This window comes from Diabrotica undecimpunctata, chromosome 7, assembly GCF_040954645.1.
Source record: "Diabrotica undecimpunctata isolate CICGRU chromosome 7, icDiaUnde3, whole genome shotgun sequence".
Lineage (NCBI taxonomy): Eukaryota > Metazoa > Arthropoda > Insecta > Coleoptera > Chrysomelidae > Diabrotica > Diabrotica undecimpunctata.
The window spans coordinates 137,424,727-137,451,943 of NC_092809.1; the positions used below are offsets into that span (position 1 = coordinate 137,424,727).

At 33.3% G+C, this 27,217-nt stretch overlaps 1 protein-coding gene across 2 annotated transcripts in view; it reads right to left on the reverse strand.

Moving 5' to 3' along the window:
- Positions 1–23,361, reverse strand: part of LOC140445886 (Krueppel-like factor 7) — a 730,239-nt gene extending 706,878 nt beyond the window's left edge. For both annotated transcript variants that reach the window (XM_072538295.1, XM_072538296.1), the window contains exon 1: positions 22,864–23,361. In XM_072538295.1, the coding sequence (XP_072394396.1) occupies positions 22,864–22,965 (102 nt within the window). In that variant the 5' untranslated portion in view covers positions 22,966–23,361. The remainder of the gene's footprint in view (positions 1–22,863) is intronic.
- Positions 23,362–27,217: the final 3,856 nt, after the last annotated feature.

The following is a 27,217-nucleotide window of genomic DNA, read 5'->3' on the forward strand; positions in this document are numbered from 1 at the left end:
TATATTTCATATAATAGAATGTTATTTATCATTTAGTATTAAGTCTTTTATCGATATCCATCTTCGATCACCCCAATTATCTTTTTCTTGTTGTTAAAATAGAGCGTCATACCAACGTTTTGAGGGCCTACCAACTTGTTCTTACAAGATGTTTTGATGTATTTTAGGACGACTGTATTTCTGATAGACTCGTATCAGTTGTAGGTAAATATGTGTATAATAGACATCCCAGAACGCTGGCTTTTGGAACTCCAGATTAGATTTTACATGGAGGTATAAGATATTTTATAGGTATTTACTATGATTTTACCAAGGAAATGACAAACTGCGAGGAAAGATTAAATATATACAAAGACCAGGATGCTAGACCTCGAATAATCAACCGAGTCTAGACATGGACGATGTCATAGTGTTGGAAATGCATCAAACAATTTGGGTATACAATTAAATAAAGAAAAAAACAAAATGATAGCATTAACACCTAACAACAGAGCCAGAAACATCGGTCTCCAATTCACTGTTTATAACGCTACCTTTGAAGTAGTGGACAAATTTACATGCTTAGGCTCCCTGATGACCAATGGCAGCTGCATAACGGTGGAAATCAAATTGAGAATAATTCTGGCGAACAAGAGCTATTTTGGACTGCGTAAACAGATCAAAAATAAAAAGTTGCCAGAAGACAAAAATAACAATATATAAAACCCTTATACTGTCAGTTCCGACATGTGGATCGGAAAAATTGATAATCTCCAAGACAGATGAAAACCTCTTGCTCATATCTGGAAAATTCTTAGAGGAATATTCAGTGGCATCTGTGAAAAAGGTATTTGGAACGGTATAGGAACAACTATAATATATACCACAAATATAAACATACAGCTGGTAGTTATCTCTCATAAAAGTAGGAAAACTAAGATGGGCAGAAAATCTAGCAAGATCACAGCAGAACAACCTCCCAGACGATGCTTATGTCACAGCTTATATAGACGTAGAGGTAGGTCAAAAATTAGATAAAAGGATGTTGTAACTGATGATGCTAGAAAAATAAGTGCAACAAACTGGCAACGATTGGCACTTCATATGAGCTGAATGGAGAAATAGATTATGGAAGGTCGAGGCTGTACTACAAGGCTGTAGCATTAATAATTATGATGATGATAAGACAGAAACATTCGAATTAGGGATTTATGGGATACCAAAAACATCCAAGATCTTTTGTTCTAAAAGAAACAAAAATAAGAATGTCTTTAATTAAATTATATTTTGAAAAAGGTTTTCAATTTGAAAGCCGAAACAATACTAAATACACACTTTATTTTATAGAATGTGATTTATTCCCAGAATATTTAAAAAAATATACCGTGTTTTGTTTAAAATAACAATAAAGAGTCTCGCTACTGATAACATCAAAACTTAATAAAGCAAATGATTAATTAATAACAGTATACATTCTGACCGGAATACAGTTATTTCTTTCTAAGCGAAATTTAAGTATTTACATCGGTTCTAATTTATTCCTAATGAAGGAATTGCCCTTTTATCATCAAAAACGCTTTGTTTCGATTTTCTCTTCGCTTTCTCCTTCGGCAAACAATACTCTCCAGCTAATTATAATTCTAATAATGAATTTCTAATGACAGCTCAATGCGAACAGCCGAAATCAATCGAAATTATTTTTAAAACAATGACGCGGCCGAAAGTTACCCCCAATAATGATTGCGGGAATAATTGCTTCACAAGATTACATGAAAATCGCGAAAATGTTTACTCAGCGCGAACCTTTCAATCGCTCCTGCTGATGCTGGTGCTGCTACTCCTGCTGCTTTTCAAAATACCTTTTTTACTATTAATGAAATTTCGCGTAAAATCTCTGCGAGTCGACCCAATGTAAACACCAATTACTTTTTAAGTGAATTTTGACTGGATCAAGGGAGTCCAGGGACGGCTTGATACGTAAGAGCATATATTTTGAAAAAACTAAAGTTCTGTAAAACTTTTTCTATAGGTACGTCTGCGGTATTTGATGTAACCGAACTTAAATTCTTAATTACACAGCTTCTAAATTATTTCTTCGTCTTTCTTGAGTGCCCATGAATCATAAAATATTGGCGACCAGCAGAGCTATATCAGTTTTATTAACAGCAACAAAGATATTACTGGATTCACTTGAAGTAAGATCCTTAGGTTTTTAATTATAAAATTCTTCGTTTTTCTGTCTCTCTTTTTCTCTTCTCTTTTTCCTGGAAATTTATATTATTGTCAATCGTCTACATAGTGGCAATATTCAAGTTTTAGTTATGTAAAATTTGGACATTTTACCTCCATTTGTATCGTCTGTTCCAAAAAATTATTTTTTATTTCTCTATAAGCATATATTTTCTCTCGTGCTTCTCCCAAACGAGGACACACAGAAGATGAAAGTAATGTATATAGTATCATCAGATTTTTGAATTAAAATAGACATTTAGGGTATTCGTTTTTACGATTAATAACACTGGAAGAGCTTCTTGAAACAGAGGAAACATGATTTCCAAGGAAAACAAACAAAAATATGGAGAGACTAATCTCGATCCACTCACCAACACCAGAAGTGGCGACAAATGAAGAAATAAACATTGAGGGTGGAGAGGTAGAAGAAGCATTAGAAGAAGCATTAGTGAAATTAAAAACAGAAAATCACCAGGAGATGACAAATTACCGAATGAACTCCTAAAGTTCTGACCAAACAATTATTAACATTAATCCAAAAAATAACAGAACAAAACACAATACCACAATAATGGAGATCAAGCATCCTAATACTTACCTCTCTTCAAAAAGAAGACAAATCGGAACTGGAGAACTACAGAGGAATTAACTTTAAACACAACATTAAAATTAACAACCAAAGTGACAAGAGATAAACTGAATGAAATTGAAACTCAATATGACACTCGCAGAAGAACAAGGTTTTAGGTCGGGAAGATCATGCACCGACGCTATATTTATAATGAGGCAAGTGCAAGAGAATACTACAAATAGGCATATTTATGGGAATAACTAAAACGATCGACAATTTCTACCAGAATAGCACAATAGAAGTAAAAGTAGAAGAAGAACTAACTGACCCAATTGAAGATGGCAATGGGATAACACAGGGGGATTTCCTGAGCCCTTTATTGTTCAACCTGATCATGGATGAAAGAATAAAAAAAGGAAGAACAAAAAAAGGATACCAAATATAATAAAAACAACTTAAAAGATTCTGCTATGCACACGACGCAATACTAATATACCAAACTAAAGATGATTTACAACGTATGCTGCACCAATTTAATAAAATCGCCAGAAAATTTAACATGATAATTTCCCAAAAATGCATGGCTCTAACAGCAAATCTACTAAGATGTAAAGTGGAGCTGGAAGAACAGATAATAGAACAAGTGATGGAGTTTAAAGTTCTAAGCATCACACTATCTAACTACGGAAGGCTCAAAACAAAAATGAAAGATCAAGTACTGAATAGAGCAAACAGAGTCGCAGGATGCCTGATGAAACAATATGAAGAAACAAAACAGTTATCAGACCCATAATGACATACGATCCGACATAGAGAGAACAAAAAGAATGCTAGAAACAGCAGAGATGAAAATTCTTAGACAAATCGATGGTAAGACACCATGGGACAGAGCGAGAAGTACAGATATACAACGGAGATGCAAAGTGGAGAACATCAAGGACTGGGTAAGAAATTGGATATAACAATCATATAGGCTGAATGACAACAAATAGAGTATTAAAAACGGCGAGGGACGATTTCTCAATAGAAAGACGATCAGTGGGAAAACCACAAAAACGATGAACTGATAACTTACTGGAGGCACATTGAAAATCAGACAAAATCATGTCTACACAAAAAGAAGAATAAGAAGAAGAATATTCTAATAGGAATGTTGTATCTCAATAGATATTTACTGTTTTCTGAATGATTGATCATCATTATCTGTATTTTTATCCCTAAATTATAGTCGTAGAAAGTGAGAAGACCGTTTCACAGTCATCGTCTTTCTCGCAGTGGGATGGCACCCAACGTGGGCACCATGTCGTTGGAGAAAGTATTGGGCTTTATAAAATGGGCCGCAATCGCTCTGCAGATAAGCTCCGTCCTGCCCGTAGCACTTACTTAGCAGACACTGAGCTGTTGCAGTTTGTACCACGGAATATGGTCCTGGTATGATTGTGTTTACAAAGTGGTGCAGTTTAACCTTAGCGATTGTTCCTATTGGGTGATTATCATTTCAGCGTTGAAGATGTTCTAACCATCACTGGAGTTCTTAACTCAGGCTCTCTCATTTTGGCATTAGCTGGTACCACCCTTAGACTTCCCTCGATAAATTCATTTTTAAGTTTATTCTCTTTGTCACTCCACTCATCAATGTAAGCATTCTCATGTCTGTTTGTTCGTTGTTTTTTTCTTTTGAATTGCTATACACTCAATGTCTACATCATGGCTGGTTTTATGGGAGTTTTATAGCACTTGTCTTCTAATTTTATTGGAATCTTTCTAGCACACATTACACTTCTGGCCAACTTATATTACAATCATTCCCACCTCAACTGCAAGCATTTCTGTCTACTTCTCTATTGATCTGTAATATTGATCTTAACTTCGAAAGCAGTTGGTTTTCGCAAAAATTTATATCTGTAGTAGTAACTTCATCTTTAAATGGACATTTCAGACATTCTTTCTGACAATCACTTATTAATTTTAAATATTTTTTTCCCAAGGACTTGCTCCTATGGTCGCAGTCTTTGTTGTGAATTCTAGAGTTTTCCGAATACATAATGGCTTTGTCAAAAAATACGTACTAACTTACTCCATTCAGTATCTTATAAAAAATGACTCCATTTCTGTGATCTACTCCGTCAATACAAATATTTGTGAGTTGGCAACTCTGATGTGTCATGTCAAGTTTTACTTCAATGCAGAAGTGGAATGTTTTTTTAATATCTTTAATGTCATCTATTTGAAGTGAAATTTCTGTTCATAAACTCATTTATATTCTTAAATCTCTTTTGGGGTGAGTACGTATTGATATCGTTTCATATTTGTAGTTGATAATTTTTTATATAATATTCTTTTTTACTTGTTTTTATACATAACCTCCAAGCCACGTTTCTTTTCATCCTTATTAATTGTATATGTCTGTAGAATCTTTATTTAATTTAATTAATATATTTTAATAATAATTATATTCATTTACTTAATGTTTTCGATCTGCTGTTCTTTTTAAAAATTTGTTTTTTTCTATAATTTCATAGCAATAAAATGTTTAAAATTTATGCTGTCGCTAACACAAGGTTTTTTGTTTTAGTTTATTGGCCTTATTTGAAATTTTTCTTGTCCCCCTTTTTGGATGGGACTCCTCGAACCACATGGTGCACCACATACCTGAAACTACTTCAGCTTACATTCATCTACATTTAAATACAGTTAACACTACATTCGGCTGCATGAAGCTAAAGAGTTATGTTTTCAACTGCATGAAGCCGACAAATTATTTAAATACATTAAGGTATAATAACCATACATTTTGCCATAAGTATTTTCACATTTTGTACAGCTTTAGACCAGATTTGCTTCTTTTTTATTAATATAAAATTCATTTTTAATGTATAATAAATATGATTAGTTAATATCATCTTTTATTTTCCCTTTGGTCAGATTTGCATTTAAGATAAGACCTACTTACACTTGGGAGACTAGAGCTAGTCAAAGTCAAAACAATTGGCTCCTCACGTTAGGTAAAGTTATATTGTTAAAATTTTTCATCCAGAAAACGATTATTGTGACCTGTTGTTTGCGCTAATTTATTTATAATACGGCATTTGAGGACCTAGTTTATTGTCTTAAGTTTCCGTTTGAATTGTCTTGTCTATGATTTGTTAGATATCATTTCAATTACCTTTAAAATTCCATATGTATCCGACACTGCCTACCGTGATGATATTTCAACGTAACGATATTTCAAAATGTTAGTAGATTTAGAACCGTATGTATATGCACAAGCACATCGAATAATAGAGAGCTGCAGCAATATCTGGATTTCCATATTTCCAGAAAATCTCCGCCAAGCTAACCTAAGAGGCTTTTACTGTACACCTAGAAGTCTGGAATAGTGGTAAAAAGTAGCGTCTCCGAAATTATAAAGAAATATATACATAAACGGAAATACGTATGCATCTGCCTTAGACGGAACGTACGGCAGCGGCATATGCATGATGATATTCACGAGAAGCGCGTGAGCTAACACCAACAAAACCAAATATTATGGAAAACATTTTCAATTATAAATATGTATTTAAATAAACTATTCTATAACAGTATTTGTAGATATTTTAGGTGGATATTACTTTTGAAATTCCGTAGTTTAAATGGTAACAAAAATCGCTTTCATAGTACATAAGTACTAAACTCTTCATAAACTGTATCTTTGATTTTCCCATGACCTTTGCAATGCGATGGTAATTTTCTTCCTCGGTGGCTTTTTGTCTTCTTCCGTCTATATTTTAGAAATATTACTGTTTTATTTTATTTATTCCCATTAAAGTCGGATCAGATACCAGGGAACTACAGAATAGCATTTTCTGGTTCTAAATGTACGCCAATAAGTAGTATTCGTAGGAAATACTGAAAGGGATTTAAAGCGAAGACTGAAACAGTGGAGAAAGGCTCTTGTAGAAAAAGGCTAAAATGTTAATAGGACAAAAACTTCTCATTTAAAGATCGAGTTACTAAAAATAAAATGGTAACTTTAGATGGTGAAATGATTGTACAAAGTACCAGTTTTAAAAATACCTAATATCTGGCACATAGATGCAGATGCATGTAGTAGAATTAAGATGAGATGGATAAAGTGGAAGGAAGCAAGTGGTGCGTTGTATGACATAAAGATTCCAATGTAACTGAAACGAAAATTCTATAAAACTGCCATAAGACCAACTATGGTATACGAAACTAATTTACAGCCGGAAATGTAGTAAATTAAAATGTAGTAAATTAATGTAGTAAAGGACATAATAAGATAAATACAGTAATTCAAAAACATTAAAAGTATCAAAAATATTATATCGCAATAAACATTTGTTTTCGATAGAAAACTGGAGCAAATGTATCAAATATATTGTTATACTTTAAGTCAACCTTGTAGAGTCAGCTATTTTGTATGAACATAGTTGGTCTAGTAACGCGGCGATGTGTAATACAACCTTGATGTTATAAAAGGAAAACAGAGGGGAAATCTGGGCACCTACTCAATGATAGTAATATTTCTTAGTTGGCCGGTACTCGTAATAAAACAAACGTAATCTCAGTTACGGGGAGACAATGACATCGCAATGCGAGTTCAAGTTAATCGTGTTTACATCTTCAATTAAGTACTATACAAATAATTAATTATAAAGTGTAAATAGTGTGTCAACAATAAACATGTAAGAACAGACTATACGTATATTCTGACCCTCTGCACCCCAAAGATGACATCGGGAGATAGCAGGAGAAGGGCGAATAGGGTAGGATGGCTACCTCAAATTTAGTCGACCCACTGTTGCACCATGCTTGGATTTGCCGTTACTGTTGGAATAACAACTGGTAATGCTGTAGGAATATGATGTTTGGAAGACGAAGAAAAATCCTGGCAGAATGACAAAAATGTACTAAATATAACGATGAGAGAAAGGAGAAAACCCGGAAAAATACATCATCAGTGGCATCACAGCTAGTTATGAGCCAAAGCATTCTTCAGAACAATCCTCCATTCACAGTTGTCTCTGGCAACTCTTCTTTATGTTTCAACTCCAAAAGATTTTAAATCATCCTCCTTTTAAATCAAGTTGTTTTGATACCTAAGTCTCGGTCAACCCGTCGTCCAATCGACCCTCTTCGGTCAAAAACTTTTCTGACTGTTTACCTTGCCCCTCTTTACTCTCTCTACTATCCTCTCGCCTGATTACATGTTCTATCCATCTAAGGCGTGCTACCTTAATGAATTTTACGTCAGATTTTCTGAAAAACTTCTATAGAACTCAAAAGTTGCAACGCCTGCGCCACAAATCTTTCTCTTTTATTCCTCCATAAATGTACTTAAAATTTTTCGGTCGAAACGTTTAAGCAGTTTTTGGTCCTTCTGTGACAGTGACCACGTTTCTTCTCCACATGTTACCATTAGCCTTTTTAGACGGTCACTTTAATGTTTCCAGGCTATCTGCCTTCTCAAGCGATAGTAACACTTATTGGCAAACACTACTCTTCTTTTAATTTCTTCATTGACGTAGTTACCTTTCGTCAACAGTGAGCCTAGGTATATGAAGGTATTCCAGTTCTAAATTGTCAAATATTATTCTTCTAAGTATCTGGTTGCTCGACCTAGCACAACACATATTTGGTCTTTTGGGCATTTATATTCAGTTCCATTCTCTGTGCTGATGTCCTTAACGACCGGAATGCATCGGTAAGAGAATCTGTTAAATTATTAACACCATAAAAAACAGAAAATTGGCTTACTTCGGCCACATCATGCGTAATGATCAATACCGACTTCTACAGTTGATTCAACAAGGCAAGATTAAGAGTAAGAGAGGCCATGGACGTAGACGTATATCCTGGCTGGCCAATCTTAGGAAGTGGACTGGTCTAACGTCAACTAATCTATTTCGAGCTGCCGTGAATAGAATAAGATGGGTCAATGTGGTCGCCAACATCTCTAGAAGATGGCACATTTAGAAGAAGATGTCGATGACATCTGCATATCCGACAACTTGTACAGATATGTTAAAGATCGTGCCATTTTGTTAATCTAGGACTCTCGAATTACCTTTTCTAGAGGAAGATTAAATAAAAGACACGTTAGCCCATCACCCCGTGTTAGTTCATTTTTGCAACGGAAAGGTCTTGAAAAATCGCTTGCTTTTGTAAAGCCGAATAAAAAATTTCTAAAAGTATGGAACAGTCCCGAAATAATAAAAATTAAAATGACAAATACATGAAAAGAATATTAGCTAATGTGATTAGATGGCTAGCATACCATAAGACTATTGAATAAGAATATTTATTTAACAGGCTTATGGTATTTGGCTTTTGATCTCTACGTTCCTGGCTAGTTTTTGTTATTTTCTTCTGTCCTTTACTTGTTCTTATTTGCTCAGTTGCTTGTAACATTTCTTAGATGTTCCTCTAAACCGCGTCTGCACATCGTTTTTTGGTCGCCGTTTTCTTTCCTCCCTATTTCCGCCTGTAATATCCTTACAACATTTATTTTTCCCAGCATCCATGATATGTGTCCAAACCATCGTCCTAATTTCTTTATTTTGGGTTGCCCATACATCTTCATTAACTCTTGGTAATGTCTCCTATATTCTCCTCTAACGACCTTTATACATTCGAAGATTTTCTATAGGATTTTCTTCTTCCAGATCTCCATATTTCTGGTTCATTGTATATGTTTCACATCCTTACAACACAGTTCCAGTATCCAGTATGCTTGTTTCATATGTTCGGATTTTGGCTGCACTAGATACTTTTTTGTCTTCACTAGTGTATTTAACGATCACTCTTCTGATACCCTCAATATTTAATCTACGTATCTCACTTTACATCTTCTATTTGTCACTTTTACTCCTAGATACACAAAGTCTGCTAAACATTTGAATTTTCTTTCACTATTTACCCATTAATACCCATTTATTTTCTGTTGTTAGTTCTCCTCTCATTTAAATATACTTGATTTTCATTTGTTTTGGTATAATTTCTTGATCATGATATAAATAACAGATCATCTGCTAAACCTATGCATTGGCTGTATGTATGTATTTTTTTCCAACATTAAGTTTATCAAATAGGTTTGTTGATAAGGTATCTCCCGATTTTATTCCTCTGTTTATTGAAATTTGGTTTAAAAAACCTCAGTCTACAATAACTGGTTTAACTTTGTCACAACTTTATTACGATTAAATTTATCTACGTACAGTTTTCTGGAGCAACAAATATACAGTTATTAAAAAGCATCATTGAAGAAGAGATTAATAATATAATCCTATACCAAAGTATCCCGAAATCAAACGTTTAAAATACAATATCGTTAACTCACCTTACGTTCAGGTGAGCCTGCTCTGCAAAACGCGATGGTGTCGATAAAAGATTGAGCTTCTTATGTACTTGAATTAATATCGTTATTCAAAAAAGTCTAGGCCCAACTCGAAGCTTCCATTAGCACGGAACACGGGGTGTTAGGGCGAAAGTTAAAAGTAACAATACAAACTACTTAAGAGGTGACAACTTACGACGTATCGATCGCTGGGAATATGAATTCAGATTTTTTGCGTTTTATGATTAAGTAGATGCGTACAAGGACAGGTTGATAAGTGGTCAGTTTAGGTTTGAAGGAGGTCCAAATTGTATCCAGCGCGGTGAAAACATTTTTCAAAACAGCGACACATATGACGTGGGTGAAGTCCTGGAACTAACAAAAAAGGGAAAACTATCAATTGCTGTTTCATATTTTCATGATGTTTCTTTTTCCTACATATAAAAACAAATCCGCTTTCTTTTTTACTCCGGTACAAATGCACCTTCTCCATTCATCTGGCAATTATTGCGCTTCCATAATTCTATTTAACAAACCTGTTAGCCAGCTGTTGTTTATGCTTATGTTGTTCGTATGAATATTTATGATCCAATTAATTTTTCCTTTTTGTTATTTTGGTCACCAGTGCTATCCAGTTCCTGTGTTCACAGGTTCTACCGATTTTCTGCCAAACCCTTCGTTTAATACGCTATCAAAATAATGCTTCCAATGCACTATCTAATGTAATTAAAATATTTTGCTTTCTTTGCTCCATGGTTGGCTATTTAATATTTCTTCTTTTCGCTAACTCTAGTGTCAAATTATAACGGAGAAAGCGAAACAAAACAATTCTGCAGACAAGTACAAGAGGTAATAAGGACCCTTTAAACACCAAACTTGATGATAGAGCAGGTGCTTGCGGAGTAGGTGTTAAAAACGGAAGTGGAAACTACTTTTACAATTCTGTAGAAAAGAACATGGCCATACAAATACATTTTATAAGCTTTATCCTCGACAAAAATACCCATAGAAATTTCGCAAGATACTAATAATAACATTATACGAAACCAGATAGATCATATTAATTAATCGGAGGTATTAAAATGGTATTAAAAGGTTTGCTGCTTATCCTGTAACGACAACGACTCCGACTACAACTGTCCAATTGCCGACTTTTATTTTAAACTCAAAATATCGAAGAAGACAATAACAACATTGAGATATAACATTGATAACCTGAGGACCATTTTTCCATGTGTTATATAGAAAAAAAAATAATTGCTCTTTGAAAATCAAAGGAAACCAGAAAACCTGTCAACTTCATGCAGAACTTCTTAAAATATTTGATCGAAGGTATCTCACGTATTTGTTCAAAAGAATACATGGTCCATGCAAAATTTCAAAAATTCCGAAAAAGGTATATATCAAAGGTTGTAGTGAATATCGAGCCACGCCCTGAAAGCTTTTTCTTCAAGTCATACAATTTGGCTTCATGAAAATGTAAGTACAGACAGGCTTTGTTTTCAATCACTAATTAAAAAGTGTGACGTCAAGCAAACCTGATGAATAAGCATTTTAATTATTGAATGAATATCACAATAGTCTTTAACATCATTAAACACGATATTCTACAAATACAAATAGGAATACACGCCAAACACATTAGAATCAAAATCAACATAGATCTATCCAGATGTCTTCAATAAATGTAAAGGAGTACGTCAAGGCTGCATATTGTTATCGATACTTTTTAATATATACTTACGTGGAGAAAAATATATTCCAAATGGTCATGGAAGTAGAAAGTGAAGGAATTAAAATAAACGGAGTTTCAGTAGCCAATATACGATATGCAAACGATACAGAAATTCTAGTCAACTTTAAAGTATCCTCAGCACATATTAGACAGGATTGATACCATAATCAATGAAAAATGGAACTGCGATGAAGTACTTAATTAAACTTAGAATCATGCAAGAACAACATTTGTCAAACTTTTTTTTATTTTCTATTAGCTTTTTAAATTTATGGTTATAGTCTCTTCAGAATAGAACATTGAACCGCATTGAAATATTTGAAACGTGAAAAATTTAGGCTGCGGATGAAAACTACAAAACATTTTTAAGAAAAGGTACAGGAGTACCGAGGATTATTTCATTAGGTAATTGCGGTTTGCCCTGTTAAGTGCTCTTTCTAGTTCAATAAAACACATGTATATATGTTTCTGTTAATCTCCGCATTTTCTGCCATATTATACACCCGCCATAATACACCCCTATTGGTAAATATACTTATACAAGAACATTACGAGTACAATTGACACAAAAAAGATAAAAATGAAAAGAGGCACTTATCTGATAAGGGCATATAATATTGAGGAGCCTTGGTCTGCAAGACTGAACAAGGGCTAGGTGGTACGACGACATTTATAAAGCCGTAGGCGGGAATAAACAAATTAAGTAACAAAAAGGAGGAAAATCTTAAAGTCTACAAGAAAACTAAAGACAAACAAAATATTAAAATGTCATTAAGTACTAAGAGTACTGACGTGTTAGAAGTTTTCCATTCTATTCAAGTGATTTATTTCTCGGTATTTATATTGTAGGAAAACAGTTTATCATTTTTCCATTTCGGCCACTTTTTTACTGTTTGTAATTACGCCACTGTTCTGGAAATTGCTTTACCTCAAACTAGAAGTAGTTACTGAACGTTTTTGCTTTATAAACACTATTTTAAAATCTCCTTAAGAACAGGTAAGCCAATTATTATCCGTTTGTTTGGTGTATCTAATAAAATGAGGTATTCAGTTACCGGTCGATAAATTCAAGCCGATTAAAAGGTAAACGATTTAAATGGGTTTTGATACAGTTTTTTATAGACGCTTATAATATGCAAATATACTACAAAACAACAATTTGGATTTTATTATCAAGTTTTAAGAAATATGTTCAAGGTTTACAGAGATTTTCAATAAATCTGATGTTTTAGCAAGAACTGATTGAAGAAGTATTGTGCGCTGACGCTGTTTCTCTGTATTTTTTTAGTTTTTCAAATACATCTTGAGAATACGAAACCTACACATGAAATGCCAAAGAAAACAGCAAATGAAACAATATCTTTGGAAGTTCGAAACGAAGCAAACAGAATTTTATGGCAAACATATCAGTAATCAGTAAAAAGTTTATTGGTCAAATTAAAAATTATTTACATGGGAGACAATACATGAATGCAAGAACAATCTCGCTCTCTCTCTCTTTAGTCCTGACCGCATGGAGGGAGTGTAGTAATCGTAGTGATGTCGTGTATTGTCTGTCTCCAAAGATATCTGCCTCTGGTCTTTGTTTTAATTCATACATTGGTCTTTTGCATATTCCTCTAATTTGGTCGATCCATCTTGTTGAAATCTTCCTCGTAATATTCGACCTTCTACTTTTCCTTCAATGATAAGTTTCTTTATGTTCTCTGTATCTGACCTCATTACATGTCCAAAGTATTTTTATTGTTGGAGATGAAATTTGCTGGAGAGTCGTTTACTGATCTTTAGTTCTCTTAAAATTGAATTATTTGTCCTATGATCGATCCACGGAATTCGTAAGATTCTTCTCTAACATATTGTCTTGGGTCCTAGATTCGCATACGTATGTCAATATTGGAAATATTAAGCAGAGTCGTTAAATTTGAGAGCCTTTCCATATTTTGGCCACCTTTCCTTCGGCGATCTTAGTTGACAACATCAAACCGGTCAATCGTGGGTATGTGTGGATGATTGTTATGTAGTCTATCTACTATTATGATCTTTGTCTTTGATAGTTTAACTGCAGACCAAATATTTGACTTTCGTTTTCAACTACTCGTAGGAGATCAATCAACTCTTCTTGATTGTTCGCAAGAAGGGCTGTGTCATCCTTCAAGCGCTCTTCTGATAATATGCTCACAGTATATATTAAATAATTCCTTGGAAAGTGTTCCAATCTGTAGAATGTACGATAAGATAACTAAAAGCCGGATTGAAGATTGTTGGAAAGACGCTGAAGATCAGAGGATTGAAAATTTCGTACTGGTCGTTCTTGTATGTGGTACAGATTGCATTTAAAAAACTGATACCTCTATAGTTTTCGTCTTATACTACGAAAATCTACTAATAGTTACGGCCGCCTTATTTAAAAAGTAACTTATTTTGTGCCGTCCGATTTAGCAACTATTCAAAATGATCTTGCTGTGCAAACATCGATAATATATTTTTTAGTTATTATTTTTCTGGTCTTCTAACTTTCCATTGCAGCGTGTAATTTTGCTATTGTTCCTCCTTCTCAATCGATATAATAGTCTTAAGTTAAAATAGCCTTATTTAACCTTCTTATTCTTCTTCTAGTTCTATATAATACGTTCTAAATAATGATGCCCTCGATTTTCCGAACCATTATCTTTTTTTCTTCTGGCAGGATTATTTTTACCAGGACCTTTACATGGATGATAAGATAAGTTCTCAATATCCCAGTGAGCCTTACAATGTGAGGTTCGCCTTTTGGTTCATCCGTCTAAGGACCTCCTAATTTCTGACTATGGTCACCCAGCTGATCCCAGTAGTATGGAAATACGTTGCACACGTACACGTACACATAGGCGAACGTCTGAAAAACGGTAGATGGAATAAGAAATAGAGAACTCATAGGGAACCTCATGAAGCAAAAAAAAACAAAGAAGACCCGCAATGCGGTTTTAGTGACGTTAAAAGATCTGCAGGACCAATGTGGAAACGACTAACGCAATAAAAATGAACAGATAACAGAAGAACTGGTGATCTCCAGATTTACAAGTGGCGTTTTCGAAATTTATTTAGAAAATGATGACGATATTGAGCTTGCGGTTTTTTGTAGATGCTAACACTATTTCTAAATTATTACTGAACTTTTCATCTTTTCCGTCATTGTTTTGTATATAACCAGATCAATTTTTATATAGTAACTACAATAAAAACCTTTAACCTTAACTGCATGCAATCACAGAAACATACCTAAGCCGAATTCCATACGAGTATATAGAACATGCAACATAAGAAGCAAACTAGCTTTTGTAATAACGTGTACATATTTTGTTTGCACACAACACAAAGAACAAAAACATATTGCACCACCAATTCCGTGCAACAATAAAACCGGCGGCCTTAAAATAATTAGTGGGTTTTTACGAGACATTTTGTAGAATAAAGGAATTCATTAAATATTATAAAACATTTTTAAAGTTGGAAATTTTTCGGGAAATGTTTTAGGAATAATAATAAGGTTTTTAAATTAAGTTTGACGAGGAAGCGCAGAATGGGAATGAGTATAAAAATGGAAGAATTTTACACCGCTTGTTAGGAGCATTCTAGTTATATTTAATAAAATTGCCAAGGATTGTTTAATGATTTAAAATAAGGTTTGCATTTCGTTGATTTCTTTCTACGAAGATTTTATGAAATAAAATTTGGCAGTTTTCGTTAAACATCATTTTTCGTTAATAATTCCAACAGTTTATTTTTGTAAGCCAGGACTACTTTTCAGAGGGAACATCACTACAGGTTAGAAAAGATAGAATATTGTCTTAGAATCTGAAATCAGATGAACTGAAAAGGACAAAGGGTGAAAGAACTATATGAATGTGGTATGTAGGGTAAAGTAAGACTAGGAATGTAGTGTAATGCAGCGTAATGAAGGAATCATCATGTAATAAATAGTCAGTGAAATTTGTACTTGATAAAGAAGTATTAAAGGTTATTAAAAGAGCGTTATTCTGGGCAAATCTCACTCAAAAAGAAAACAAAAAAGAAAAAATAGAAGCATGGCAAAACTAACATAAGAAAAAGGAAGATGGGAAAACCAGAAAACTTGAAGAAAAAGAAAAAAAGAGCTTTTCAAAGAGAGCAAAAGCAATTAGATCAAATTAAGAAAAGGAAAAAAACATCTTGATTCTGAAGACTGGATAGAAAGTGCTGATAGCTTAGATTACATAGAAATCAATAAGCAAGAAACTGAATTTTCAGAAGTAGATGCTGTTTGTGCAGTTGCTGTAGGAGAGTATCGACTTGTTAAGTTTCGTGGGGAAAAAAGAAAAACTGAAACATATACATATTATACTTGTGTTGCTCAAAACATATTTCCCGATGAAAGTGAGGTAAAAGTCTTCTTCTTCTTCCTACCTTATAAATAGGCAAGATGCCTGTTTTACTTCGGTTTTTAGCCTCAATTGACGTTGTCTGTCATTCTTTCGATGTGTTGATTCCATTCAACTTTTCTTCTTTTGGTCCACGCGTTTATTTCCGCTATACCACATCTCGCTCTTATTTCCTCACTTCTTACTCTGTCTCTTAGAGTTTGGTCTGTTATTTTTAGTAAAGACTTTCATTTCTGTTGTTTCCAGTAGTCTTTGTGTTTTCGCCGTATCTGCTCTTGTTTCCGCTGTGTACGTCATTATCGGTCTTATTATTGATTTATATATCCTGGTTTTAGTTTCCGTTGTAAGGTATTTGTTTCTCCAGATTGTGTTGTTGAGACATCCTGCTGCTCTGTTTGCCATGTTCACTTGTTTTTGTACTTCTTCTTCCACTTTTCCGTAGCTTGACAGTTTTATTCCTAAGTATTCAGTTTCCATCACTTGTTCTATTATTTTGTTATTTACGACTAGTTTACATCGTCTCGGTTCCGCTGATATCACTATCGCTTTAGTTTTCTCTCTGAGGTAAAAGTGATGTGTCTTAAAGCAGCCAATGATGAAAAAACTCAATTTTAAAAAAGACGAAAATGACGTTTCAACTATAATTTTTTAGAAATAAAAATAAATTACACACTACTGAGATTGTAGCTTCAGGAGATATGAGGAAATATAACTTTTCAAATCCTATCGATGTATTTGAAGCATCTTAAATATCAGGTATTGTGATGTTTTTAAATATTTTCTCATTTAAGTAAGTTTGTTTTCTTTTTAATACACAATTTAATTTGTATAAGTAGTTAAAATATCATTAACAATTATTTTTTCGGGATTTTGTCATGTCAATAACTGGGATGTCAAAAAATGGATTTTTTAAAAATTAATATGGCAATTAATGGATAAAAAAATGTTCTGTGTTCTCACTAAAATAAAAGTGAAAAAATGTATCTTTTTATTATTTAAATATTCGATTATTAACAACATTACAAAGTACTCCCCGAACAAATTTTGATTTCAGTACTTAAGTATGATAAATGAAGAATATTTTAATGAATTTTATCAAGCAATAAAACACTGAAAACTTTTGTTTTCAACATTTCCACAAATTTTTATTATAAATAATTATCACTACAGATTTTAGTAGTTAATAAAAAGTTGAGGAGGGGAGACTGTTTGTCTCATCTTGACCATTCAGAATTATGTCTGTATTTTTTTATTTGTTAATTTCCATAAATTCTAATAATGATAGCTTAAGGCCTTTATTTTGAATGTGAAGAATTTGAAATTGGTTACTAAAAGAATGATTATGATCTAGAAGGTGAAGTGCGTAAGTAGAATCTGTTTTTCTATTATTGAAAGCCCTTTTGTGTTCTGCCATCCGTTTGTTAAAGGTTCTATCTGTTTGACCTATGTAAGCTTTTGGGCAGTCGCCACATGTAAGTTTGTATACCCCACTGTGTAAGTGCTTTTTCTTATGGCTCTTGTTGTTCTTAATATATTTGCCAAAATTGATGTTTGTTCTAAAGCTGGTGTTATTCCTTTCTTTTTTATGTGTTTGGCTATTTTTGATGACATCTTGTCTGTATATGTAATTCAGCAGAAAGGACTAGGCTTTTATCAAGTAACGGTCGAATCCATTACATATTTAATGAATTTTGTCGCTCTACATAACTGTGTCAATAACTGGTAGGTTTACCTTTCGTTACATTAATAGTTCTTATAATACTATGTAATAAAATTGTAGAAGTTGCAGAAATTCCGCTAATAAACATTAACTGTAGAGTTTGATGCGATAATAAATAAAAACACTTTAACCCTACTATAACCAAAAAACTCTATAAAAAGCTTTGTTTATACCAAAATATTTATATGACACCGACTTGCTAGATTCTTTCACTTGATTAAAGAACCGTTATTCTATGAGGCACAGGTGGCAAAGATAATAATCACCTTCCTTTCTAGGGTCCTTCTTCTCGCCCCAGTAAACAGTCCATACAATTATTACGGCAGGTATGCAAGCTTCTTTTGCGTTTGTACTTGTGGCATAGGATGGGTGTCTGCCTCATTCAGTTTGTTTCCAATTCAACAATAAAATAAGACCCTTCTAATCGGGCGTGTGACTCGACAATAAAGTTGGATTTGTGTGGATAATTTACTATTATGCTTTAATTAAAATAGAGATTGTAAATTATAATTTAATGATAAACTGACGAATGAATGAACGACTATATTTTCTTTGTCTTGCGCATGTCTTCATATCTGCAATCTATCAAATTACCTAGTAATATAATAATTTTACTGTAAGATTCTGAGTTAAATTATAATAAAATTATGTGATCTCTAGGTTTCACTATGATACAAGTTTTTGCATTTATAAGTAATTTTATAAATACTCCTTTGTTGTTTTTTGTTAGTTGTTATTGAGGTATCGGTTATAGAATCATTTCTTCAAAATGTTACAGGATCCATCTTCTTCTTCTTCTTTTAGTGCCCTGTCCGATTATCGAACGTTGGCGATCATATTGGCAAAAATAACTTTGTTTACGGCAAGTCGAATCGATCAACCCAACTTATCAGCAATATTCGTCGGTAAATTCACATCTATTAGTGTTACTGCAAGAGTCCAGATCTTCATGTCATACAGCAATGTGGAGAATATGAAGAAACGTATTAATCTGATTTTAAGGTTTAATGTAATATTTCTATTAATGCCAATTTCCTTTAGTTTATAGAAGGCGGCTCTGGCTTTTTCAATACGTATTTTTATTTCTTTGCTTATGTCCCAGTTAAGTATCGTTAACATCGTTTGGCGCCCAAATAGATGATATTGTGGATTCTTTCTAACTCTATTCCATACGGTCTGATGTTCATTAGTTGTAACTCTGTTTTGCTGACAACCATGTTTTGTCTTAGAAGTGAAGAAGCTTTAGCTCGTATTCAACACATGTTTCGGTCACCATGTTATAAGTCTTTGCAACTCTTTTTCATTGGATGCAATCAGTACCGTGTCGTCTGCGTATATAAGATTGTTGACATTAATCTCGTTGATTTTAATGCCTGCATCTTCAGGATCCCTATTTCTTTGTTATTATTATTTCTTTATCTGTTGTGTTGTTCTGTCTATCTCTTCTGAATATCTGTCAAGATTGGTGCTTCTATTTTTGATCTCTCTCTCTCTCTCTCTCTCTCTCTCTCTCTCTCTCTCTCTCTCTCTCTCTCTCTCTCTCTCTCTCTCTCTCTCTCGATTTGATCTATTTGTTTGTCACTTTCTGTAGATTTAAGAAAACCCTTTTTCGCTCTGCGTTACGTCATATTTATACTCTGTTTGAAAATTATGAATAGCACAGTCTTTCTGGCACAACTACTAAATGCCACAATTGTCACTTAAAGCTCCGCATCCAGCCCTATTTTCTTAATCAGCTACCACAGCCTTGAGAGGGGTTCTTTTATGTAGAGTAATTCTTTTGGTTTTTCCTTTTCTAGTTCTAGATACTGCAGCCTTGTGAAGCTCCACACTGATATAAGACTTGCAGAGCGGTTTCCACTTCATCTAGTCAGAACCGACAAGTATCCTCTTCCATCAAGCGTTTGATTTTGGATTTGATTAGGCGTTTACGAAGTTGAAGTTTCAAGTTATGGTTACAAAAGAGTGACCTCATTTTTAAAAAAGTTACAGGAGTCATCTCAATTCTACATTTTATCACTTTATTTGGGTCTAATTGTTCGGTAATATAACAATGTAGATATTTAAAAGTAGATACTCTTTGTATTGGTTCTCCATACATTTGCATTGTAATCCATTAAAGTCATCGCTCAATATAACTGTGTGTTCTCCGTATTTTATGGTGTACATTTATCAGTTTTCCATTAATTTTTACACCATATTCCAAATTGTGCAAAGTTCGTTTAAAGATTCTATCTGAATATAAATTAGTGGAGAGAGCACACAACTCTGTCTGATTCTCTTTAGAATTTTACACTCTTCTCTCGACTTTCCATTAATACAAATGGTCGTAGTTTGACGCTAATATAATTTTTTAATTATCCTGACGTCGCGACTATTAACTCCTTTACTTATCTCTTAATATTTTATTAAGTTAACTATTTCCGGAGTGGAAATCAAAACGTCAAACATTAGTTAAAAATGCAATTTTCATTACAATCAATTGTGGCTTAATCCCCAGCTTATACCAGCCACAAAAAACAGTTTTAGAACCTTCTTCTACAGTATATTCCATGAATATACGACTGTTTTGAATTCGGTATGAAAGTATCGATTTAAATGGTCCAATGTGATGAATTGTACAATAGTAAATTCTCCCAATTTTTAAATACGGTTGTAAGGGATGAAATTGTGTACATTTATTTAGAATATTCAATTAAGTAGTAGTACAAAAACAAAATAGAGTAGAATGGAACGATCATATAAGCCGAATGACAACAAATAGAGTGGTAAAGACGGCAAGAGACGGTTCTTTAAGGGAAGACCACGAAAACGATGGAACGACAGCTTACTGGAGGCACATTTAAAAACAGTCATGTCTACATAAAAAGAAGAAGAAGAAGAAAACAAAACAAAACTATTACAATAGAGAGGCTCTTTCACCAAAGCTTTTCTATTGTTTTCCTTTGGAACTTAAACTCAATCTGTCTTAAAATTCTCCAGAGACTTGTTCTGGAAATTTCAGATACACTTCTTTCTTTTAATTTATGTAACACTGAATCTAAAGAAATACGTTCTTTTTTCACGCATATTATATACATATAGTCCCAAGGATTTCAAATTTGCAAACCTGAATCAACCTGCATAGAACTGAAGGCTTTTGGAACTGCTTGATTATCAGTTCCCGTACTACTAATAACCATTCCAACCCCTGTACCTTCGGGTGCGGTTAGTAATTCATCCTGAACCTTCATCGGTTGTGGAGCCGCCTGTATACCAACTTGTAGTCTTGGTATCTTATCTGATAATTTTCCCCCTTTGTTACTATATCAAAATATTTATCAAAGCTATATTTTTTAACCTTTCGGTCTACAGGCATGTCCAGAACGAGGTCCGCCTTTAACTCCTGATATAGCCTTGTTTGATCGGCTCTTTGCGTGATGCTTAGAACCAATAGAAGAATTTTTTTGAGAAATAACGAATGTTGTACTGATGGATGACATTTTTGTTTACATAATATGTAATAAATGTTGCTTGCTGACATTTTTTTACTTCTATAGAGTAAAGAGAATTCATGTTCTCCGCCACTGAGAAGTGCAATTCTGGCCTAAATCTTTAATTTGTATTTTTTTTGTATTACATTCGAAATTTGTCGGGTGGTCATATTACTTTTATATAAATGTTTGTACAAAACTGAGACAACTTATCAATATTTATGTTTCTGCATTGCAGTCTTGTATGAGAGATCTTTGTCTGCCATGAAAAATGTGCATCATGCATTTATAAGTAGAGTATAATAAATTTGTCGAAAATAAAACATATTTACAATAGAAACAATATAAAAACAGAATGTATGATTTTTGATATCTTTAAACTCTTCAGAATACATATGAAAAGTCATTCAATTACATTGCTTAAAATACTAGCCCCTCTTTATTGAGAAAAATTACTTTCGCAGTCATTAGTAAGTATTGTACTCTTTGCATATCTAATTCAGTAATTCACCTTAACAATCAATTTAAGGGCGGTATATTTCAGCGACTATCTAAAAATTATAATCACTTAAAACAAGTGTGTAGGTAAACTTTTCCAGCTGTTCAAGAGCATTATCTAAAACTCCCAAGTGCAATCGGGAACATGCCATAAATGGAAGCCACGTTTCTATTTATCTGCCAATTTATCACTAGTCAACATTCCTAGGAAGTCAGTAGATAACCAAATGCACTCAGTCTGATTACCAGTTATCATTTACGTTAATTTCTCTCCAAATTAGGATTCGTTACATTACTCCGGCGAAGCGGACAATCATTTGTCATTTTAACGTCAAATTAGAAATCAATGACCCCACTAGAGGATAGCAACAAAATGCAGGTGCACCCGACGAAATGGCCCAGACAGACGGCCATGCTGTCATGCAAGGAGCAGAGCAGGAATTTTAAGGTTAGGAAACGCAGGAGCCTTCGGATATCGCCAATCTCAATGAAAATCGATAAAAACATTCGTGAAAACGCAACAAAAACAAAATAAAAATGAACATAAATTTACACACTATCGTTTATTCCATTTGAAAGTCACGATAAACATAAAATATTCACATTTAACTAGTTATTAATACATTTAACTAGATATTTATATGTATATTTGACATTCTAAAATATTATTCATCGTAACTGACCTACTCATTTATAGCCATTCACAGTTAAATGAAGAAATTGTTCTTATTTCTTTAAAAACAAGAAATATTTGAGTGTCATGCATTCAAGCAACATTTTGTAGTTTTTTGTACATAAGTAGTAATACAAATAAAGTCCACAAAGTCCATAAAGAAAAATACAAGTAAATAAAAGTATGCACATTTGACAGGTCGAGCATGAATTAATAAGAGGTTTAATTATGTTTTTTATTTACCTGTTGCCAATGATCATCCAGAGAAGGTCGTGCTGAGAAATATCCAGTGTCGTGAATGTCCTGGAGTTCCCTGAAGATGTCAACGCTCGGAAGTATATCCATGATGTTGCACGTTTCACAAAAATCTCACAAAAACCACTAAAAACCACACATGAGTGACTGATCAAATCCCTGGTAGTTGTATCACGTTGTCGGCATTCTATAACCTAATTCTAACACATAGAAGACTGAGCAGTAACAATAACAGTACTGCTATTACACTACAGTTGTGTTTCACTTAATAACAAAACAAATACACACTGATTTTATTTAATATATAGAGTTAAATGCATAAGAAAACCCGGCTAGTCTAACAGTATATTAGTAGAGTTTATTTAGATTTTAAATACGAAAGTTTCAACAATTCCAATGGTATTTAAACTGAGATTTGTGGTATTTAAATGTATAGCGAAGCAAAAAGTTTCTCTCTGTACTGACTGCAGAGCCTCGCGGCACCACGACTGATCTAGTGGTCTATGGACATTCGTCTTCCTCTGCCATGGGTAGAATGTAGAGGTGGAGAACGGTTATCTTTAGCGGTAACGCTTACTGGATGCTACAATCTGTATTGATTAAATTGTACCTAGAAATTTAAAGTTTTTTCTGTCAAATTTATTTAAAATTTGAAAATAAATTCATATGTTTTATTAGTGGATAAATACATTATTTATTTTATATGTAGTATAACAAAACAATTTCGGTAATGTTGGAAATACATTGAAAATTAATAGTTCAGAAAAGCACTCTGCCAAAACAGCTGTAGGGCAGGGATAATAAATTTTATGGTAAAAGTTTTGAAAAGTTTTCAGTGTTTTATTGCTAGACATTAACAATTGCTTTTTAATTGGTTTGCGAAATACATGAGTGTAGATAACTGACTGGTATACCCTGAAAGTTAATAGATAGGATACGTTCGTATCAATATAACAATTAACATAAAACATATTTAAGCGTTTTATTGAATTTCTTTTCTTTGTCTTTTTTGCTTGAATGCAATACTGATCTTATCGATCTTCCAGTCACATTTTGGTCCATTTTTACTCTGTGATTAGTATTTGTGCCCATGGATTTGAAAGATTTTATTTTCTGTTCATTGTTTACTGTTTTCAACTTGCAGATGTTATTTGTGTCTAGATATTTTATTTTCTATCGATTTTTGTAGATTTGGTATATAAAACCGATGTGTTATCTGTTGCAGATCATAGTTATTAGTGTCACTTAACCTTTTATTTCTCGTTTATCTTTAAAATACAAATATATATATATATATATATATATATATATATATATATATATGTATATATATATGTATATATATATATATATACATATATATAATAAAATACTTTGGAATTAAAAGGACTATTAAAACGATCCAAAAATGATCAGCTCTTTTAACAAGTAGATCTGAGAATGTTGAGCTATGTAGATAGATTTAACTACTAGCAATATGCACGCTGAAGATTGAGTGCTAGAAAAAAACTTATATAGAGACATATATAATAAAAACTACCAAAAATCTTATAGAATAAAGTTTACTTGATTGACATGACTTTTAAGTGTGGTATCGAAAATATTATCGATTATTCTACCCGATTTAATGAACATTTGGAAATTCGACACACATAATGGTCAAAATTAATCAAAGGGAAAGAGTAACAAAATAGATAGAACATCTTTTGCCACATTGGATGAAAGAAAAGCAAGAAAAACAGAGGAATTTTTCACACATGATCATTTAATAATCATAAAAACTATACTCGATTGAAGAATAAGAAGATAAAACTATTGTATTTTTTTTTATTGAATAAATGTGTATATATATTTTACAGTTCAGTTAAGATATGGTGTTCCAAAATAACTAGTCGGTTATTGCCGCCTCTAAACTGAGCACACGGATCGGTTTGGATGTTCGCCTCTGCGAGTTTCGTATTTTCCTCACGCGGCGCCACAACCGCTACGAAAGCGTTTCGATCGTGTGCGCAAAGTCCATGCGCAGCAGACCGACCATGGATCATGGCCAATGAGATATTGCACCTATATATTACTTTATTTTACGCTCGTACAACTGATGTCAGATATCTGATAATTCTGTGATAATTTTTTTTAAGCTGATCCCGGGATTCTATCGAACCTTAGCGACCGTCTTCTCCGTGAATGACATAATGGTCGGCAAGGCGATAATTGGACTGCTATCTGCGATTGTTTGATTAAATGCAGATACTTTTTTGCATCTCGACTGGATACTTGACAAATTAATTTGGAACAATAAAAGTGGAAAAGAGATTTTTATTCAGAGAAAGGCAATTTAATCGTTTTTGTCTTGAAAAATGGAAATTCTTGAAACTTCTACTAGAAGGATTTTTGTATCAACGTCTGGAAAATGGTTTTCGCAGATTATATTTTCCCTGGTCGTTTTTCATCCTCGAATTCCATGGAAAATTCATTAATTTGCAGATATATTCTCCATTATCTTAATATTTCCATGTATATCTAGTTTTAAACTTTCGTAGCAAGAAAAATATTAGATTGTCGATCAATCTTAAACGTTCTTTTTTGTAGGAAGTTTATATTTCGAAATTTGTCAATTTCTTCCAGTATTTTTTACGTTTCTGTTGGTAATGAGTAATGAGTAAAGAGGCAGCAGGGCTTCCCGCTCAAAATCGGCCATTTTCCCATGTAAATCTCCATAAGAAAATCTAAGGTCATTCTGATATTCTTCTACGTAAGTTATTTCTGGATATCTTTTTCTCTAAGTTACACCTTAAGTCGATTAGAAACCATCATGGCTATTTACACCGCTGCTCTAACTAAACCCGAATAACTGTAATTAAAAGAAAATAAAAGAAACCATTTGAGTCGTAATAAATGAAATAAACTGCGTAGCAAACTTTTCAATAGAATTCAACCGACCTTTGAAGATTGGTTCATAAATAACTTAATGCTAAATTTGCCAGAAAAAACTGTTCTGGTAATGGACAATGCCTCCTATCACAGCAGAAAGTCAAAACAAATTCCCAACAGTTCAACATTAAAAAAAGATATTCAAGAATGGCTTCTGTCAAAGGACCTATTTTTGAAGAAGACTACCTAAATGCGAGTTACTTGATGTAGTCAAGGCCTTCAAAGCAAAATATGACAGGTACATAATAGAAGATATTGCCAAAAAGCACAATGTGAATATTCTGAGGCTCCCACCCTATCACTGTGAACTCAATCCCATCGAAATGGTTTGGAGTGAAGTGAAACGGTATATAGCTGGACGCAACGCGAATTTTAAAGAAGCTGAAATGCGAAATTTAATTACAGCAGCGTACCAGATCATTATGCCAGAGAAATGGAAAAACTACGTAAACCACGTAATAGCAACAGAAAAAAAATGTGGGAAATTGACAATTTGTTGGATGATATCGAACCAATTATTATAAATATAAATAACGGAGATAGTGATGACAGTGGCGATAATAATGATGATGATGATAGTGAAGCAGAAACTAAATGTGACAGCGATTGACAGAAAAAGGAACTAAATATAATGGTGTACAATTACGATTACTTACACATGAAATTAAATACAATGACTTCTTATATTTTTAACTTATTTATTAGTTTTATTTTCGGATATTTCTACGTTTTGTTACTGCCTACATATACAGTGCGGTTTTTAAAATGTGAAATTCAAATGTGAAAATTGGAAGAGAAGTGTCAGAAGAAGTGGAGATAAGGAGAGAGTTCAGGCAAGGTTGCATACAGTCGCAGTTATTGTTTAATGCTTATTCTGAAGAAATCATACAAGAAGCTTTGGTAAACGAGACAGTCGGCATAAAAGTGAACGGAAGTTTAATTAACATTAGGTATGCCGACGATACAGTCATAATAGCCGACAACTTGGAAGACTTAGAAAGAATAATGAACAAAATATTAAGATATAGTGGAGAATACGGACTCTCTCTTAACATCAAAAAAACCAAATTCATGAAAATTAGCAAGAACAACAATACAAACGAAATATTAACGGTAGGAGGCCAGCAGATTGAGAGAGTAAAAAGATATACTTACTTGGGAACGATAATCACAGAAAATAACGATTATACTGCAGAAATAAGAGTCAGAATTGAAAAAGCACGTGACAACTTCGTGAAAATGAAAAAGATTTTGTGCAGCAAATATCTGACATTGGCCCTCAGAATAAGGCTAATTAAATGCTACGTACACAGTGACTCTACCATGGAGCTGAATCATGGACATTAAATCGGAATACAATAAATCGACTTAACGCGTTTGAAATGTGAACATTTAGAAGATTGTTAAGGAT